The sequence below is a fragment of the Motacilla alba genome, chromosome 15, assembly GCF_015832195.1.
Source record: "Motacilla alba alba isolate MOTALB_02 chromosome 15, Motacilla_alba_V1.0_pri, whole genome shotgun sequence".
Lineage (NCBI taxonomy): Eukaryota > Metazoa > Chordata > Aves > Passeriformes > Motacillidae > Motacilla > Motacilla alba.
This window is the reverse complement of record NC_052030.1, coordinates 9,194,134-9,211,997: the sequence shown is the minus strand read 5'-3', so window position 1 is coordinate 9,211,997 and position 17,864 is coordinate 9,194,134. Positions and strand designations below refer to the sequence as shown.

The window sequence follows — 17,864 nt, the reverse complement described above, 5'->3', positions numbered from 1 at the left end:
GAGCCTTTGCCACCACCTTCCCCCACACCGAGGGTCTCCTGAGTCCCAGCTCCAGCGTGGGGAGTTCCTGCATGAGACCAATTCCCTGGCCAAACCCCCGTCCCCCATGTCCCACCCGGCTCCAGCGTGAGGCTGGCGCATCCCGGGCAAGCAGAGCCGCGCTCATGCACCACCGACCCCCGAGCAGTTCTAATCTTCTGGTTTTTTTTTAATTTGCCTCACAAGGTAGAGTACATCCAGGGAATGTGCAATGTACAAGGAAAGTGCTGGGCAGGCGAGCGCGAGGGGAGGCGGGGGTGCCCCACGGGGCCCGGGACTCGTAGCTAGCAGGCAGCACGCTCAGTCGGAGGGCGCGTCGGGGGTGACAAAGGTGCCCTTCTGGTCCCACTGCATGTCCCGGATGCGGCGGATGGACTGGATCTGGGGCTGGAAGGCAGACCACTCATTCCAGTGTCGGAAGTCTCCGGTCTCAAAGAGGTACTGGTAGCCTCTGTAGCCAGGGTACTGGTACCCGACCCAACTGTGTGAAAAGCAAACACAGGGCGCCTGAGCGGGGTTGGCCACTCCAGGCAGCAGCCACATGGCTCAGGGGGCCACCAGGGCCTCTGTGCACTGGCCACCAACCTCTGGGGCACGGGCTACACCACCAGAAACAGCCACACCACCAGAAACAGCCATGCCACCCAAAACTGCCATGCCAACAAAACCAGACATGCCACCAAACCCAGCCATGCAGCGCTTTCTGGCTGCCTGAGAGCCTGCAGCAGCCAGTTGGGGAGGACAGGGAGCCTGGCACGAGGCAGCCGCCACTGCAGCCCAGCTTACGTTCCACTGGGCACCTGCACGCTGCCCACGCGGTCGCAGAAGCCATAAGCCCAGAGGCTGGGCACGTCGTCCTCCTGGATTTCCATCTTGTTGCCCTTGAAGTCAGCAGACTCGTAGAGGGAGATTTTGTGGTCCTCAGCCTCCTGGGGAAGACAGAGGGAGGGTGCTGGGCAGTGTGGCCGAAGCCCTGGAGCTTTGCTGCAGCGAGGCATCGAGCACACAGCCCTGGGCGGACCCCACCGGGCTCTCTGCTCCCCATCACTCACCATTTTGATGGGACGCATGGACATGAAGCAGTCGCTCCGGTAGCTGCTGGACCAGGTGTCCCAGCGAGGGTACTCGCCCTTCTCCAGGATGAACATCTCCCCACGCATGTTGGCCTGCTCGTAGGCCACCCAGCTGAGGAGAGGTGGGCAAAGAACGGGTCAGGTGCCACCCAGCAGTTCCCCTCCTGCTCAGCCAGCTTGCAGGACAGTGGAGGGGTTTCCAAAAGGGCTGTGGCCCCACCACCCTGCTCCCACCTTTCTTCCAGCCCAGGCACTGTGGCCTGTGCAAAGCCAGCGCTGATCCATGGGCTCCCAGCTGGAAGCTCACTTGTGTGAGTGCCCAAACCTGCAGCAGGCACCAGCTCTCACAGTGCTCCTCTTCCTCAGCGGGGGAGCAGCAGGACCCCTGCACAGCTGGTGACCCTGCAGAGTCAGCTCAGGACTCTGTTGTCCCTCCTGCCTGGACTGTGTAATCCCGGCACGCCCACACTGCTCCAGTACCAGCCAGCGCTGGCACCCGTCCCACTGCCAGGAGTGGAGCTCTCCCAGCTGCAATGTCACCTCTTCAGCAGAGCCACGAGGTGCTGAGGTGCTGGGAATGTCATGGGTGTGGGGCTCCAGAAGCCACTGCCACCACAGCAGTCCTGCATTCGCTGCTTCCCCTTTCTCTGCAGAACAGCTCTTCCTGCAGATGCCAGCAGGGGTTTTCCTGCTGGCAGGAGATGTGTTCAGGTACCCCAGGCTGCACAGCCTCAAGCTGGCTGCTAAAGCTCAGCTTGGTTGTTTTGCTTTTATCTCTCCCTAAGCACATTTTTGGGTGCAGAGTTCCATCAGTGACTCAAGAAGCTTCTAATGACACCCAAGACCCTAGTGACACCCCAATTCTCTCTCTCCTCCCAGTTTCACCCTTTCTATGTCTAGTGCAGCTTCCCAGGTATCATATCTGAGCTCCTTCCAGGCTGCTCCACCCACCCAACTCAAGAAGAGTTGGATATTCTGGGTTCCTAATAAAAAAGTCATTGGTGCTGCATGGTGTCATTCCAGGTCACCCTCCCGGTCCCTCAGGGATGCTGTCAGGACAAGCCATGTCCTGTGCATCCTTCCCACAGCTCTACCAGCCCCCTGCATTCCTGGGCACGCTGTTTCCAGCCAGGCACGGCACGGTGGGATGCTCTTTCAACATGGAGATCATCTGTCTGCTCAGTTATCTGCTTTGGGGATCGTTTTTGTCCCTGCCTGTGTCAACTGTTCCCACGGCTTTGAGACCTGCCCAGCCCCCTTGTTGCTGCTGAGTTGCCTGGGTGCAGGCGGTGCTTGTCCCTGCCCGTCCCTGCCTGCTCCAGCCTGGCCCAAGCATCCCACCTCATTTCACCTTGGCTTCTCTAAAATCTGCAGGTCCCTTGTATTCCACGGACAGCTCCAGGTGGCTGAAACCATGGACACGTTTCCTCAGCCCTTGGCTTTGCCTCTGGTGCCCTTTGCTTTGCATGTGGCCCCGGCATCCTTCCCACCCATCCTGGCCCTCCTGTCCTCCTCGAAGGAGCTCCGGGATGCCCGCTCTGCTCCTGTGCTGGCCCTGCTGCGCTCTGCCCAGGCATCAGGGAAACGCCCCTGAACGTCACATTGTGCCCAGGGCTGTGTCCCCACCCGCCGGGAACATCCCCAGGGTCACAGCCCCCTCCGTGGCTGGGGTCACTTACGGTCCGGAGGTGACAATGACACTGCGCACCCGGTCGAAGCCACGGTCAGCCAGGTTCAGGCACTCGGCGGTGAACTCCATCTGCCTGCCCTGGAAGTTCTCCTGGTCGAAGACAACAATCTGCGGGTGCAAGGAGAGGGTTGGATGAGGACAGGCACGCTCAGGGAGGGCAGGCTGGTGCTGGGTGACCTGACACGCCTGAGCCCACTGCTCCACGTGTCCCCCTCGGCTCTCCAAGCCTTCCTGCAGCTGCTGGGATCTGGTGCCCACCCATGCTGAGCTGGGCTCTGTGCATGGGCATGCCCAGCACAGGCTGAGCACAGGAAGGCTCCCCCCAACAGCTGTTCCTGCTCCAAAATGGCCTCATCCTGCCCCTGCTTTTGCTGCCGGTGGTGCCCACACTGGTGGGAAGGAGCTGCTTCTCCAGGTGCTCTGTCTGCACCTTGGCCTTCTCAGCCTGGCACGGTGTCACCGGAGCCCTCGCATCACTCACCCCCCGTGCCAGCCCTGCTGCAGTGCCTCAGTGGCGCGCTGGCATCACTGTGGCATTTCAGTGCTGGCCCTGTCACCCCTAGTGTCCCCTCCACCTCCCCGCAGGACCCCTGCATGCAGGGGGTGACCAGAGGGAGCAGGTGACAGCAGGCAGCCCTGACACCACAACCCAGGGGAGAGCACTTCCAAAGCCTGTGGTCCCCAAGAAGCCAAAGCACCTTCAGACTGCTCCTCCTGCAGCAGCTGCCCAAATCCCGTGCCTGCTGTCAGAGAGACAGAGCAGGGACGGCGTCACCCACACCTCCACAGTCCTTCCCCCTGGAACAATCTCCTCCTGCCCTTGTCCCTCAGCCCGGAGCATGTCCCTGCATGTGGGGAGCCACAGGGCTTACCCTGAAGGCTTCTGGGGAGGGCTCCTCGCCCTTGCTGTTTGCGACAGGAGCAGGGTCGAGGGATGGGGTTGGAGCAGGAGCTGCCTTCTCCTTGTCATCCGCAGCCTGGCCGGGAGCAGCGGGTTTTGTGGTCTCAGACATCGCGGTGGTGGGCTCAAGTCTGTGACAGGGCACAGCAGCGGGTTAGAGGGAGAAATGGGTGTGGGCACCCACAACCCACCCCAGGAAGGGTGACATCTGGATGGGGACTCTCAATGGGGTGGGTGGGCAGGGCCCAGAGAGGAGCTGCTGGAAGGTTCTCCAGCAGGCACAGGCAAGGATCCTGCCTTCACCAGGGGGATCACAGGAGGTCCTGGAGTCCACACTCTCCTTCTGTGGCCAGGAGAGCCCTGAGCATGGTCCCAGCACTGTAGGAGTGCCTAGGGATGGGGCCTGATGCTGTGCCAGGCACCGGGGCCATCCCGCACGGGGTGCACCTGGGATCCCGGGGGGCACCAGGGCAGCGTGTGAGGGGTGGGAAGGGGACAGCTCTGGTCTGTCGAGGCCCTGCAGCTGGCACCCTGCCGTGGCCCCGCAGGTGAGTGTCAGCAGCAGCTCCCCGGGGAGTGGAGGGCGGTGGGATGCTGAGCACAGAGGTGCTCCCAGACGTGACCACCACAGCGGTGGCCACGGCTTAGACCCTGAGTTTCCCTCTCCCCACCTCGGGTCCGGCTGCAGCCCGTGTCCGGGGACTTTGTCCTCTTACCTGGGCAGCTGCTGCTTCTTGTTGGAGTGAGCGGGCTTGTGTTTCGGGGCGCCGCGAGGCCCCCACTTTATAGCCTGGCAAGGGCAGACCCCCGGGCGGGCTCACAAAGGAACTGCCAGCTCATCAGTGTCTGCGCGGCCGCCCAGTCATCACATCCTGCAAAGCGCTGGGCGAGCTGGAAGCCTCTCCCCGGCCCCGTGCCCAGCCGCTGAACCCAGCACTTTCCTTTGTGCCCCCGGCACAACAGAAGACCTGACCGTGCCACTTTGCAGCGCGCCCGGCACCCGCTGCCCCGCGTGCGGCCGCCCCGGCAGGGCATATATAGCCCTGGCACGGCCCGGCCAGCGCCGGCACCGGCTCAGGAACACCTGCCCTGCCCAGAGCCCGGCACCCCGCTCCCAGCCCCGCGTGCCCGGCCTGCAGCCGCTCTGTGCCTGTTTCTCCCCTCCAAACGCCGAACCTCTCGCTTAGAACATCACCCCGTGCCCGCCAGCAGCGGCGGCGCTGCCCTGGAGATGCCAGCGAGCGAGACCTGAGTGTTCTGAAATGCTTCAGGACTCGGGTTTTTTCCAAACGTTGTGTAATCGAAGCTGACACTTTCTGAACCACCGGAGTGCCTGAAAACAGTGTTTGTTCTCCTTTGGGAACATCCCTGCTCAAAGGGTTCTTCCTCTTCTTTTTAGCCCATTTTCCCCATGCTGTGGTCACCCTGTACCACTCCTGGTTCTGTCACCACCACACTCATGGTTTTGGGGCATCAGCTCTGTCTGACCGGTGCAGGAGGGCTGTGGGGTGGCTGGATGGGGATGCACTGGCACCAGTCCCTGCAGCAACTCTGGTGCCCCATCTCTCCCACCCCGTGGCACCTCGGGGGAACCTCCCCCAGAGTTCCTCTGAGCCCCTGATCAGCTTTTCTGTGCCTCCACACCCCTGTCCAGCACCCTCAGCTTCCCGCAGCATCCAGCACCAGCCGTGCCTCACCCGGGGGTGTGTGGGTGCAGGGCTCAGAGCCCCGTGTGCTGCCCTCCCCTTTTGTTCCTCTCGTGTGTCACCCCGCAGTGGTGGGATCCAGTTGCACCCTCTGGGCCATTGCACAAAATCCCCAACAAAGAGAATGTATTGATCCCTTCTTTTCCCGAGGTTTTTCAGGAGGTGTGCTGTGCCCGTGACACGGCTGGGTGTGGGGTCTGCTGCCCCGTCACCCTGGGCGCTGGCTCAGTGTGGTTCTCACCTTGATACTGAGCAGTGTTTTATGATCCGTGATTTCAATTTGCGCTCGTTTCCATGGTTTTTATCCAGATTTCTAATTTAACCTGTCCTCTCTTCCTCCCAGAGCCAGCATGGGTGCTCTCCCTGTGCTGCCTCCCCTGCGCCTCCTGGGCATTAATCAGCGAGCCTCACCCACTCCCTGCTCCTGACTCTGCTTCCCCTCCCAATCCCCAGCACCTTTGAACCTGGGCACTGGAAAAGCAGCTCGGAGGGGCCAAGCCCTGCTCCTGGTGGCTGCTTTGCTCCTTACTGAGCACTCAGCACCCCCTTGGGCTTCCCTGAGCCAGTGCTGTGGCTGGGCTGACAGCAGGGGTCAATCCTTGGCTGTTCCTGAGCCCCCCAGACACAAAATCTCTGTCCTGCCATGGACCCTCACTGCACCATCCCTCCCTGGCACAGGGATGCACAGCTCCAGCACAGCAGAGAGGTGCCCTGGCAGCAGACAGCCAGAGCTGGCACAGTGTGGGCACAGAGGGTTTGCTCTGCCCTGGTGAGTCCCACTGCCCGTGGATCTCCTGCTGCTGCATCCCTGCCTGGCACCGAGTGGCACTGTGGGGACACAGGCTCCAGTGACCGTGGCATGGACAGTGAGCGAGTGGTGGTCACTGTGCTGGTGGCCAGCGCAAGCTGAGTTTAGCTCAGGCCACAGCGAGAGGCCAGGGACAAATTGTGCCAGTGCCAAGAGGGCTTTTGCTGGGGTTGCAGGTGGCAGGGACAGCCCGTGCAGCCCTGCTGTGCCCTGGGGCAGCCCGTTGTGCTGAGCCTCCCCAGCTGCCCTGCTCTGCCTCCCCCAGGGTGCCTGGGGCTCGCAGAGCTGCTGCAGCTGCATGAGGGGGACTCTGGCTCAGCCTCCTGGCAGTTTTCTAGCAAATTCTGTCCCAAAACACAGCACTCCCTGTGGACAGAGTTTTCCCGTTGGGCTTGAGAGCCCCCGTTGCCCGCTGCCTGCTCTGAGGGGCAGGCTGGGTGGGTGCCTCTGCCCAGCCTTTGTGGAGCCCTGGCACCACCCCGGAGTGATTTGTGAGGTGTGTGGGTCACTGTGAGCAAAGCTGGAAGGCGTTTAGGTCCCCAAAATGTGGTGGCAGCAGAGTCCTTCCAGCGCACAGAGGCAGGAGGCTGCTGCAGCTCTTCCCAAGTCATGACCTGCACTTCCAGTCCCCTTTTATACCCCCCACCACCACTTTCCATGCCCCTGGTCCCCACTCTTATGGTGTCCACGGCTGTTGTGTGCCCGACCTGCAACGAGCCGCCCCAGATTTAGGGTAGAGCTGCTCTGCCCTTGCAGGGAGAGCAAGTGGAGACGTGTCCTTCCTCCCACTTCCCAGAAAGGGGTGAGGAAACCTCCCTGCACCCCCAGTGCAGGCAGCACGGCCTGTGGGCAGGGGGAGCGCTGCCAGAGCTGGGACACGGCCCCAGCCCAGCCCTATGCCAGGGAGGGCACGTGGCAGGACGCTGGCAGGGCCTGGGGGCGATGCCCCGTCCCTGGAGCTGTGGGGAGGGGGTCAGAGCCTGTGCCCGGTGGGCCAGCTCGATGTCCCGGCTCATCAGCGTCTCTGACACAGTGCCTTTGTTCTGGCCAGTCCCTCCTCCCCGCCATGTGCTGAGTTAGGGGTTTCAGTAATGCTCCCCCGGGCTCTGTCTCTATCTGGAGGCTATAAAAACCCAGCTGGAGGCTGCTGGACATGTCACCTCCCTGGGCACCAGTGCCTCACCCCAGGTAAGCGCTGGAGCCCGGGGCAGCTGCCCCGTGCCCACGGCAGGGCCTGGGAGCGAGCAGCTGTGGGAAGAGGTGGAGGAACACCCGAAATCCAGGGCTAGAGCTCTCCTCAGCACCGGGAGCTGTGGTGGGGGGTTGGGACATCGAGGGCTGTCCCTGGCTGTGGCAGTGGCAGGTGTTGACGGCCACTGTGGGCACGCAGCTGACTCTGCAGTGCTCCCAGCTCAGCACTGCCCTGCCAGCGCCGGGGCTTTGGCTTGGGGTGCTGCCAGTGGGAGGAGGAGTTTCCCTGGGCACGGGCAGGGATGTCTGCCAGGGCCAGGTGCCCACTGGGCCAGGTGCCCGCTGCTCCACATGGCCCTGGTGGCAGCTCCAGCTGGGCAGGGAGAGCCACAGAGCTCTTCAACTGCTCCAGCACGGAGCAGGCCCCTTGTTGTCCCCCACACTGCTGGTGAAGGGGGACAACAAGGTCTCCTGAGGTCATTTTCATCTGGGCAGAGAGGCGGATTTAACTGTCCCCTTCTCCTGTGCTCTGGCAGAGCCACCATGACCCACCGCTGCAAGAAATCCTCCGGTCTCTGGAAGGTACGGGAGCCCGGGCAGGAGCAGCACCATCCTGTGAACACCTGGGACTGGGGCTGCAACATCTGCACCCCCAGAGCCCCCTGACTGCCTCCATTCTCCCCCAGATCGTGGTGTGGGATGAGCCTTTCTTCCAGGGCAAGAAGCACGAGTTCACCACCGACTGCTACAGCACCCCAGAGCACGGCTTCAGCACCGTCCGCTCCTGCAAGATCGAGAGCGGGGCGTGAGTGGGGGCCCCGTGAGTGGGGGTCCCGTGAGTGGGGGCCCCGTGAGTGGGGGTCCCGTGAGTGGGGGCCCCGTGAGTGGGGGCCCCGTGAGTGGGGGTCCTGTGAGTGGGGGTCCCGGGGCATTGCCACCCCACGGATGGCAGGGGACTTGGAGGACGGAGGCCTCCAGTGCCTTTTGCTACCCGAGCTGCCTCCTGCGGGCACCGCTGGGTGCAGCGAGCACAGCCCGGCCGCGAGTGGGGCGGTGGGCACGCCGCGGGTCTCACCCCTCCCGCCCCGGCAGGTGGGCAGGCTTCGAGCACTGCGGCTTCCAGGGGCAGCAGTTCGTGCTGGAGCGCGGCGAGTACCCGTGCTGGGAGGCGTGGAGCGGCAGCAACGCCTACCACGTGGAGAGGATGTGCTCCTTCCGTCCCATCGCCTGCGCCGTGAGTGCCCCCGCCCCGGCTCCCCCCGCGGGGCGGCCCCCGGAGCCCACCGCTGGCCAGGGTGGCAGTGCCAAACCGCGCCCGTCTCGGCCGCAGGACCACGGGCGGAGCCGGTTGATGCTCTTCGAGGAGGAGAACTTCCAGGGCAAGCGGGCAGAGATGAGCGACGACTGCCCCTCTCTGCCCGCCCTGGGCTGGGGCAGCAGCACCGTGGGCTCCTTCCTTGTCCGCTCCGGAGCGTGAGTACCCGGGGCTTGCAGCCTGCAGGGACCGCCGGGGCGCGGAGCACGGCCGGGGATGCTCTGGAGGCACGGCCAGGGATGCTCTGGAGGCACGGCCGGGGATGCTCTGGCAGCAAGGCCGGGGGATGCTCTGGCAGCAGCGCCGGGGATGCTCTGGCAGCAGGACAGGAGATGCCCTGGAGGCACGGCCGGGGATGCTCTGGAGGCACGGCCGGGGTTGCTCTGGCAGCAAGGCCGGGGTTGCTCTGGCAGCAGGGCCGGGGATGCTCTGGAGGCACGGCCGGGGTTGCTCTGGCAGCAGGGCCGGGGATGCTCTGGAGGCACGGCCGGGGATGCTCTGGCAGCAGGGCCGGGGGATGCTCTGGCAGCTGCGGGGGCTCCGCGGTGCCACCAGCCCCGGGCCACCGCCGCTCTCTGCTCTGTCGCAGGTGGGTCTGCTCGCAGTACCCGGGCTACCGGGGCTTCCAGTACCTCCTGGAGAGCGACAGCCCCGCGGGCGAGTACAAGCACGTGCGGGAGTGGGGGTCCCACGCGCAGACGGGCCAGGTCCAGTCCATCCGCAGGGTCCAGCAGTGACCGCGGTGCCGCAGCCCCCGCGCCCCGGGCCCCGTCTGTCCCCTGAGCAGGGACAAAGCTCAATAAAGGCTCGGTTGTCCAAGGTGGCGCTGGCAGTTGGGGATGAGGGCCATGGGGGTGCGTGGCGGGGAGTGATGCCACTCCCGGGGGCACAGCGGGGCTCTGCAGGGGCAGGGATGAGGTGGAGGGGAATTTTTCTGCCCAGGTGCAGGGCTCTGCAGGACCCCCACATCCCAGCACCCCACAGACACCATCTGCTCTTCCAGCCCCTGCCAGGGGCTGAAAGGAGCTGCAGGATCAAGCGAGTCTACACCTGTCCCCGTGTCCATGCAGACCCTGTACCCGTCCCAGCACTCTCACCCACCTGAACACAGCCCTGCAACCATCCCAGCACCCATCCCTCACTCCCGCACACCCAGTGTGCAGCCAAAGCTGGAAATGCAGCCGGGAAAGGCTGCTCTGGGGAAAAAAAAATCCTCATTTCAGAAGAGCTCTGGAGGAAATGTTTGATGTGGTGAAAATGTCCCATCCATGACATTTGCAGCAGCAAGGCCACCAGCGGAGGGAATGCTGCCCAGCAAGGGATTCTCTCCGCAGGAAATCACAATTAAAAAGCCTAAATAGAAGAAAAAGAAACAAAAAGTTGTGGGATGGGCTGAATGAAACCCTCCAGGGCAAACCCGGCCGGGGCCGGCAGCCAGGGAGATCCGAGGAGCGGAGCTTCCTGTCCCCCCGCCCCCCGTCCTGGGTCCCCCCCGTCCCTGCTCAGCTCCAGAGCCCTGGGGGGACGCGGGGTCCGGGAGCGGGGCCAGCACATGGCCAGGCACGGTGGGCAGCTGGCGGCGCGACCAGGGGTCCCCGGGGAGCCGGCGGGGACTGGGAGAACAGTGCGGGAGCCCAGCAGCTGCAGAGCGCTGCGGAGGGGCTGTCACAACCCCCGCACGGGAGGGGAGCTGTCACCGGCATGGGGGGGCTGTCCTCGGACAGAGCTGTGTCCCCAAGCCGGGCTGGTCTGTCTGCCATCCGTCCCCACCTCACCCTGCCACCGTGTCCCCAGGGCTGTGCCCCTGTCCCCCTTGTCCCGCGTCCCCTGGGTCACACCCATGGCTGCGGGGAGCCCGTGACTTCACGGCGGGCGATGCCTGCCAGGGGGTGACGGTGACATTTGCAGCGGCTGTCGTGGCAAAGGGGTCCCCAGGGTCTCCCGCAGCGGGAGCGGCGCGGGGAAAAGGCGACTCGGCCGCATTTCCAGCATTAAAATTAAATGCGAGTTGCAGCATCCTCCTGCGCCGTAGGTAGGGCCGGGGGGGCCGGGGGCTGCTGGAGGAGGAGTTTGCTCGGCCGCCTCTTCCTCGGGGATGCTCTGGGAAAGCTCCAGCACAAAGGAGCGGCGCGGCGGGCAGGAGCGAGCGGAACCGGCGCCCCCCCAGCCCCAGCCCGGCCCCCCGGGAGCAGGTAACGCACCGCGGACACGGCTCCGCTCCCTGCGGACGGGAATGGGGTCTGGGGGTGCGGGGACCCCGGGGGCCGCCCCCATCTCCGGGCGGGAGCGGGGGCGATGCCGCCCCAGGACTCGGGGGGTCCTGCGGGCGTCGCTCCGGGAGGTGCAGAGGCGGCGGATGCGGCTGCTCCCTCTTCTCCATGCCCCCCAAAATACCCCCCTTCTCAATATATTATTGCCTGGTTACAAATAACCCCAGGAGAGGCCCCCCCCTCCAGCAGGACCCACTCCTTCCCCGGGGGGACAGGCCGGGCCCCCTCCCTTTGTTAGGGCAGGAGCAGCCGCGCATCCCGGAGCGTGTTCCCGGCCACATCCCGGTGATCCCGGTCCTGAGGCAGCTCTGGGCAGCCTGGCCCGCCCCCACCCCGGACACTGCCTGCAGCCCCCAGCCCAAATCAGAACTAACTGCTGCACCGCTTGCTTGTATTTATTTTTTTTTTTTCCAGAATCCTCATCAAGAATAGGGCTCCTGCCAGGTAAATGGATTCTTGCCTGATTTTCAATGCTCCTGGGAGGATTTGTAGCCAAAATGCTGTTTTCTTGCTTTGTCTCCAAGCCCCCATTTTCTCCTAAAGCTGGTGATCCCGGGCGGGGGTTAGAGGCGAGGCTGGGGCCAGCAGCCCCAGGGCACAGCCCAGCCCCTCCTTCCCTCAGCGCTAACCTGGCAGATGCTCTTCTCGCGGAGCCATTTTCTCTCCCTCAAAAGGCTGTCTCGCAGCCTTTTGTGTGTGCGGGTAGGTCCTGCCCTGGGAGCCAGGAGGAGCCCAGAAATAATCAGATTTTCAGGCGTTGTGGGCTTGCGAGGAGCCTTTCACACCCTCTCGCTCCTTTCCTGCCGGGCTGCCCAGCCCCAGAGCTGCAGACAAAGACGGCAGTGCCAGGCACCCCTGCAGCAGCACCGGAGCCTGGGCTGTGCCCGAGCCTGGGCTCTGCTGGATGGCAGGGAGGCTCGGGCAGGGCTGGCAGGGCACAGGGCCGGGGTGTCTGCCCACCCTGCTGGGACCTGCGGGGTCAGGGTGCCCGCACGCCACATCCCAGAGATCATCTCTCTGGCATCTCTCGCCTGTTGTGCCCCATCTCCCTGCTCCTGCCCGCAGTGGAGCTTGTGCTCCTCTTCCTCCCTCTCTCCTCGCTCGAGGAGGGGGTTTAGCCCCATTTAATTCGGGTGTGCAGCCCCCAGGGCCGCTGTATGTGCCACCCACACGTGTGGCAGAGCGAGCTCAAGCTCACGCCCAAGACGAGTCTTTAGGTGAGTCCTGTCTGCACAAAATTGTTTTTCCCTCCCTGTCCCCTGGGATGTGCTTCATTCCCAGGCCACAGAGGCCATCCTGCCCCAACACAGGCACCTCCCGCTCGGATCCAGCAGGGGATCCGTGTGCCAGATGCTCAGTGCCGTCTCCGCAGCTCCTTCCCGCTGCTGGCCCCACCGCAGCTGGGCTGCAGACGCCGCCTGGACGTGCTGTCCCCAGGGCAGGGACTGTCCTGCCGGCAGCGCCTGCGGCGTGTGGCGACAATGAGCCGCGGGAAGCAGGAGCTGAACTGCAGAGTCACCACGGGCCCGCTCCCCCGGGACCTGCTGTGTCCTGGTCTGCCCAGGCGGGCAGGGCAGGGCAGGGCAGGGTACAGACATGAGCTGGCTGCTGCCGCCACGTATCCCCAAATCCCCGAGGAGACGGAGCAGCACCCACCGCAGCGCGGCTGTGACCGCCAGTTCCCCAGTTTCACCAGTGCCTGTGGAGCTGCAGGGTCCCAGGCTCAGCTTTACCCCACAGCAGGGGCAGAGGTGGCAGCAGAGGTGGCAGTGGCAATCCGTCCCTGCCTCCAGTGAGGTAGGGACAGTTTGGGGCATTGTCACAATTTTGGCGCGGTGGTTCCGACGCCCCCCTGTGCCTGGTTCAGCTCCTCCGCTCTGAAAGGGGACAGGGACAGGCAGATCCGTGCCCACCCCTCCTGCCAGGCTCCTGCCAGCTGGGTGGGCTGTGCCTGAGGACGGTGCCCTGTTTCTCCCCCTTGCTGCGTTGGTTGTTTCTTTTGCAGCTGCTAATGACTGACCTGAGGTCTGTTCACACAGTCCCCTCGCTGCCTCCACGGCACAGAGCCACGTGGAACAGGGGACACTGCACAGCACTCCCGTAGCTGGTGACCAGAGGTAGGACTCTGGGGAGGGGACGCAGGCAGTGCCAGCCCCATGCTCTTCCACCCCTCGTGAGCAGGGAGGTGCTGGGCAGTCAGGATCATCCTTCCCCCTCAGGGCCCCTTCTCCTGGAGGGCTCTCCCCAGGCCCCAGCGGGGTGCAGGGGTCCACACCATCCCCAGGGCCAGCTGCATGAGAGGATGTGTCCCCCACGTGTGCCCGGCAGTGGGGAGGGGGTGGCTGCCACAGCCCAGGGTCTCACAGCATCTCTGCTCCTCAGTGCCACCACCCCAGGGGCACGGCCCAGCTCCTGCCTGGCCAGACTGACCATGTCCAGAGGGGAGCCGGGCTCAGGAGCTGCCATCACCACCAGCACGTGATGCCAGAGCCAGGCTGGCCCCAGCAGAGCAGCCTGGCACCCTCTGCCATGGCGTGGAGCCACCAGACCGGCCACTGCGGGGGACACGGCCCAGGAGACTGCGGTGGTGACACCTGAGGACACGGGGCTGCACATGCACACGGTTCTCCTGCAAGGTGCTGGGGTGTCCTTGCCTCCCCCCAGGCCTGTCCCCTGCCCTGAGCACAGAGTAGGAGGAGGGAGAAGGAAAAGGGAGCGGGGGCAGAGCTGTGCCACCTCCTCGTGGTGACACGATGGGCAGAGCCCAAAGGGGCTCTGTTTGTCCCCACTGATCCTGCCCTTCCCTCTGGCTGTTGGTGAAGTCCTGGTGCTTTGCTTTCTGAAACACCTGGTGTGTGGAGCATCCTGGAGCTTGGGGAGGAGCATGGGCAGTGAATCCTCCTGACGTGGCCCCTGCAGTGGCCCTGTGAGCAGGTGGGACCCTGTCCTCACCAAGCAGCCACTCGGGCCCGTGTCCCCACACAGGCAGGACACGGAGTGCGGCGGGCTGGGGGCAGACACAGCTCATGGCAGGTGATACAGCCTTGAAGTCCAAACTGGAAAAGTGCCTCCTGGGGACCAGAAGAGCTCGTGCTGTGGGAGGAGGTGACCCAGAGGGGCTCGGGGCAGAGGCTTTCCTGGGTGCCCCATCCCAGCCCTGTTTCTTGGGGCTCAGTGCTCCTGCAGCCCTTGGAGCAGTGCTCAGCCCCATGGAGAGGCAGCTTCTGTGGGGAGGGAGTAAGCTGTGGGTCGCCTTTCCTCTGCCCCACGGTGGTTTTCCCTGCTGGACCTCCTCCTCCCTGCACGTGCAGTGGGAGCTTGGTGCAGTCCTGGAGCAGCTGTCGTGGTCTCTGCTGGAGCCTTACCCCAGACACTGCCAGTGATTCTTTCACCCCCTGCTCCTCTGCTTCTTCCAGCTCCTTCGGAGTCCTTTAGGCACTGCTGGGGCTGTGTCCTCCATGCACCCTGTCTCTCACCTCTCCCAGCACCAGGCCTGGGAAGTACATGTTGTGAGGGGCCTCTGGAAGCTCCCTGGCAGGGATCAGAGGGGCAGATGCCTGCTGAGCATTTCATTCAGAGACAGGTTCTGTCACACCAGCTGAACCCTCCACTAACACCTTCTCGAATGCCAAAGCCCAAAACCGCCTCCTGCTCTTGTGAGCCAGAGCCCTGCTGCTGGCAGGCCTGGCTCTGCATGCTGCTGATATTAACCTACTAACCTGCTGGGACCCCTGTGCCCTCCCCGGGGCTGCCACGGCCCCCGGCACACGGACTAACCCACTAACCAGCCCAGCGCATGCCCTACTAACCCACAGCAGCCCTGCCTCGTGCCCACTAACCACGGCAGCAGCGCTGCCTTTAAAGGGGAACAGAAAAGCTGGAAAAGGGTTTGGAAGTGCCAGGTGTCAGTGCCAGGCTGCACAGGCAGGGACAGGCAGGGGCAGCCCTGCAGAGAGGACTGGCTGCCCAGCACCGGGCAGGAGCGGTGACGGGCAGCTCCTGCCTGTGCAGGCAGCCCCAGTCCGGGCAGGAGAGGGGACTGCTGGGCCCTGGGCAGGACAGGGGAGCAGCAGCCCCTGCCCTGGTCAGGAGAGGGGAGCAGCAGCCCCTGCCCGGGCAGGAGAGGAGAGCAGCAGCCCCTGCCCTGGGCAGGAGAGGGGAGCAGCAGCCCCTGCCTGGGCAGGAGAGGAGAGCAGCAGCCCCTGTCCAGGCAGCAGAGGGGAGCAGCAGCCCCTGCCCTGGTCAGGAGAGGGGAGCAGCAGCCCATGCCTGAGCAGGAGAGGGGAGCAGCAGCCCATGCCTGAGCAGGAGAGGGGAGCAGCAGCCCCTGGCCCGGGCAGGAGAGGGGAGCAGCAGCCCCTGCCCTGGTCAGGAGAGGGGAGCAGCAGCCCCTGCCCTGATCAGGAGAGGGGAGCAGCAGCCCCTGCCCTGGCAGGAGAGGGGAGCAGCAGCCCCTGCCCTGGTCAGGAGAGGGGAGCAGCAGCCCCTGACCCGAGCAGTCCTCAGCAGCACGAGGAGAGGGTTTCTCCCCACACGCCCTGCCCAGCTCTGCCTGTGGAGCCTGTTGCTGACTAGGAGCCTAAAACGGTTTTATCAGCAGAAGCTTTTCAGTTCCTTTTTAAGCCAGTAGATCTCTGTTACTAACACATTGCTGAACTGAATTAAACAAACTAACCATTGCTGCTTTTCTCTTCATTTCTCTTCCAGTGTGTGTGTCCTCTAAGGCAGACCAGTGGCCCGCTTCTGTTACTAACCTGTACTTCTGTTCCCACTGTACTAATCCTCCCTGACTGTTTCTCTCTTGCTACTAACAACTCTCTTTGCACTTTGCCTCTCGGGTGCTGTTTGCCATGACAAGTGACAGTGGCTCCTCCTGGACTTACTCACCTGCAGCACTCGATTTTCCGTGCTGCTGAGCATCCCTGGCTCCCCTTTGGTACCATGGGAAAGAAGATGCTCAGCCTGGGGCACTTTGAGTTTTCCCTCTTGGCCTGTTTTCCAACAAATTTCACGTGGCACAATGAGGAGAAGAGGCTGAGTGGCAATGGGACAGCACAAACCCATTAATGGCTGTAGAGGCCCAGCAAACCCAGTTTGCAAAGAGATTCAGCCACAGAGCAAAGCCATTGCCACGAGCCTGAGCTCGGGGCTCCCCCGAGGCCCCAGGTCACCTGTCATGGGGAATGTTCTCGTGCTGCTCCCAGCATTGGTGCTCCTGGGCTCCTCTCTTCCCCCCCTGTGTCTCTCCACGGTTTCTCTTGTGCCTGGTGCATGTGGAAGCTGCTGCTGGCAGCGCGGCCCTGACTAACTCAGCTCTGTGTCACCGTCCCCCTGCAGGCTCCCCTGGCCCCCGCCAAGGACAGGGGTGGGCAGTGGGTGTCACAGGGGCTCTGCCACCAGGTGATGGGGGCACAGCCTGGCCTTTGCTTTCTGTCCATCTGAAAGCCAGATGAACGCCCTCAGCCTCTGCAGGGACCCTGCCAGGGTGAAGGATCCAGGCCCTGCCCTGCTGCTGGGGGTTTGGCACAGGGCGAGGCACTGACAGCATTCCGGGGGCCGTGACCAGGGGGACAGAGCCAAGCTGTCCCCGTGTGCCTGCAGAGGATGGTGGCCCTGTGCTGCTGGCTCAGGAGGGCATCCCAGACCGTGGCTGTGGGGGGTCACGGCAGTTCTGTCAGGGGGGCAGGTGCAGCCAGGGCCCAGCTCTGGCTGCTCTCTCTTGGCTCTGCCCCGTGCTCTCTGCTCCCATGGCCAGGGCTTCCCCAGACCAGCATGTCACTGGCTGATGTCACTGTCACCCCACGGCAGCTCTCCTGCCTGCGCTGGCAGGCAGAGCCAGAGGGGTCTCCAGGGTGGCCCCGTGACAGTGCCACCTCCCCTGCTGGGCACTGACCCAGCCTGCTCCTTTAGCTGGGGGTCTCAGGATGATGGGGTCCCCTCCCTGCCCAGCTCCGTGTCTGTCCAACCTCCACCTTTTTCCCACTAATTCCCCAGCTGCCCTTACTCCTCACAGCTGCCACCAGGAGGGATTTTAGGGCTGGTGCTCCTGTGTTTGATGGAAGGGGGAGACAGGGCCCTGCTGTGGGCAGAGTGGGGAGACAGGGGCAGGAATGGGACAGGAATGGGGCAGGAATGGGGCAGGAATGGGACAGGAGGACGAGCCAGGTCAGGCCCAGGGGGGGCAGGTTCAGGGCTCCTGCACAGGACAGGAGCACCTGGACTGGGCTGGAGTTGTCAGAGCCCAGCTCTGCGAGGGACTCTCCTCCCCACCCCACAGACCCCCCTTTCTGCTCCAGAGCAGCCCCCCTGGGCCCAGGGGCACCTCCCCAGGCTGAGGTCACCCAGGGGAGCCATGGGGACCACAAGTCACCTCGATGGCAGGGGATGCAGCTGGCAAGTGTCACCCTGCACAGTGGGGACAGGCCACCAGTGCCCGTGGGTGGCTGCTCCCCCCTCAGAGCAGGGCAGGAGGGCAGAGAGGCTCCACCAAACAACCAGGTCCCTCCTTTACTCTGCTCCTGCACCTCAGGGCTCCCTGTCCCTGCTCCGCAGTCCCCGTGGCTGGCAGGAGTTGATCCCTCTGTCTGTCCATCCCTCTCTGCTGGTGTCCCCAGAGCCGTCTGGCGAGGGACACCATGTGCAGACCCCCTTTCAGCTGTGGTGGTGGACGTGTGGCCAGGGCACCCCAGCAGTGACACGGGCAGAGGTGCAGCCCTGGGGGCACTGTCCTGCCCAGGCTGCTCCAGCCCAAGCTGTCCAGGGCTGCCCCTGCTCTCTGGGCACTGGCCAGGAGTCACCACAGCCCCGAGGACGTCCCCAGAGCCCCGAGGATGTCCCCACCGCCTGTAAAGTCTACTGTGAACATGGCAAG

At 64.1% G+C, this 17,864-nt stretch overlaps 2 protein-coding genes and 1 long non-coding RNA gene across 4 annotated transcripts; 2 read left to right on the top strand and 1 right to left on the bottom strand.

The window, feature by feature from the left end:
• Positions 1-200: 200 nt before the first annotated feature.
• On the bottom strand, positions 201-4,560 carry CRYBB1 (crystallin beta B1). The gene is made up of 6 exons (XM_038152462.1): positions 4,420-4,560; positions 3,675-3,834; positions 2,792-2,910; positions 1,092-1,224; positions 826-968; positions 201-520 (listed from the first exon to the last, which is right to left on the bottom strand). Exons 2-6 carry the CDS (start codon positions 3,813-3,815, stop codon positions 340-342), a joined length of 717 nt encoding a protein of 238 aa, XP_038008390.1. The 5' UTR covers positions 3,816-3,834; positions 4,420-4,560; the 3' UTR covers positions 201-339.
• On the top strand, positions 3,642-9,534 carry CRYBA4 (crystallin beta A4). 2 transcript variants are annotated; one of them, XM_038152464.1, is made up of 5 exons: positions 3,642-3,668; positions 8,095-8,213; positions 8,501-8,642; positions 8,739-8,881; positions 9,313-9,534. In XM_038152464.1, the coding sequence occupies exons 1-5, from the start codon at positions 3,642-3,644 to the stop codon at positions 9,458-9,460; spliced, it is 579 nt and encodes a 192-aa protein (XP_038008392.1). In that variant the 3' UTR covers positions 9,461-9,534. The 2 variants fall into 2 exon arrangements, with proteins under 2 accessions (XP_038008392.1, XP_038008391.1); XM_038152463.1 differs by lacking the exon at positions 3,642-3,668 and adding an exon at positions 7,952-7,990.
• A 1,005-nt stretch (positions 9,535-10,539) lies between these two features.
• Positions 10,540-15,110, top strand: LOC119707645. Its single transcript, XR_005258799.1, has 4 exons — positions 10,540-10,915; positions 11,408-11,437; positions 13,033-13,110; positions 13,376-15,110. It is a non-coding gene; the product is annotated as an uncharacterized LOC119707645 (long non-coding RNA).
• Positions 15,111-17,864: the final 2,754 nt, after the last annotated feature.

Bases quoted from the DNA above. Each gene is read 5' to 3' on its own strand.
- CRYBB1 (XM_038152462.1), bottom strand. From the start codon at position 3,815: ATGTCTGAGACCACAAAACCCGCTGCTCCCGGCCAGGCTGCGGATGAC. The intron at 1,225-2,791 runs GTAAGTGACCCC...ACCTCTCCTCAG, and splicing joins GTCATTGTCACCTCCGGACC to CTGGGTGGCCTACGAGCAGG. The intron at 521-825 runs GTAAGCTGGGCT...CTTTTCACACAG, and splicing joins GTGCAGGTGCCCAGTGGAAC to TTGGGTCGGGTACCAGTACC.
- CRYBA4 (XM_038152463.1), top strand. From the start codon at position 7,952: ATGACCCACCGCTGCAAGAAATCCTCCGGTCTCTGGAAG. The intron at 8,643-8,738 runs GTGAGTGCCCCC...TCTCGGCCGCAG, and splicing joins TCCGTCCCATCGCCTGCGCC to GACCACGGGCGGAGCCGGTT. The intron at 8,882-9,312 runs GTGAGTACCCGG...GCTCTGTCGCAG, and splicing joins TTCCTTGTCCGCTCCGGAGC to GTGGGTCTGCTCGCAGTACC.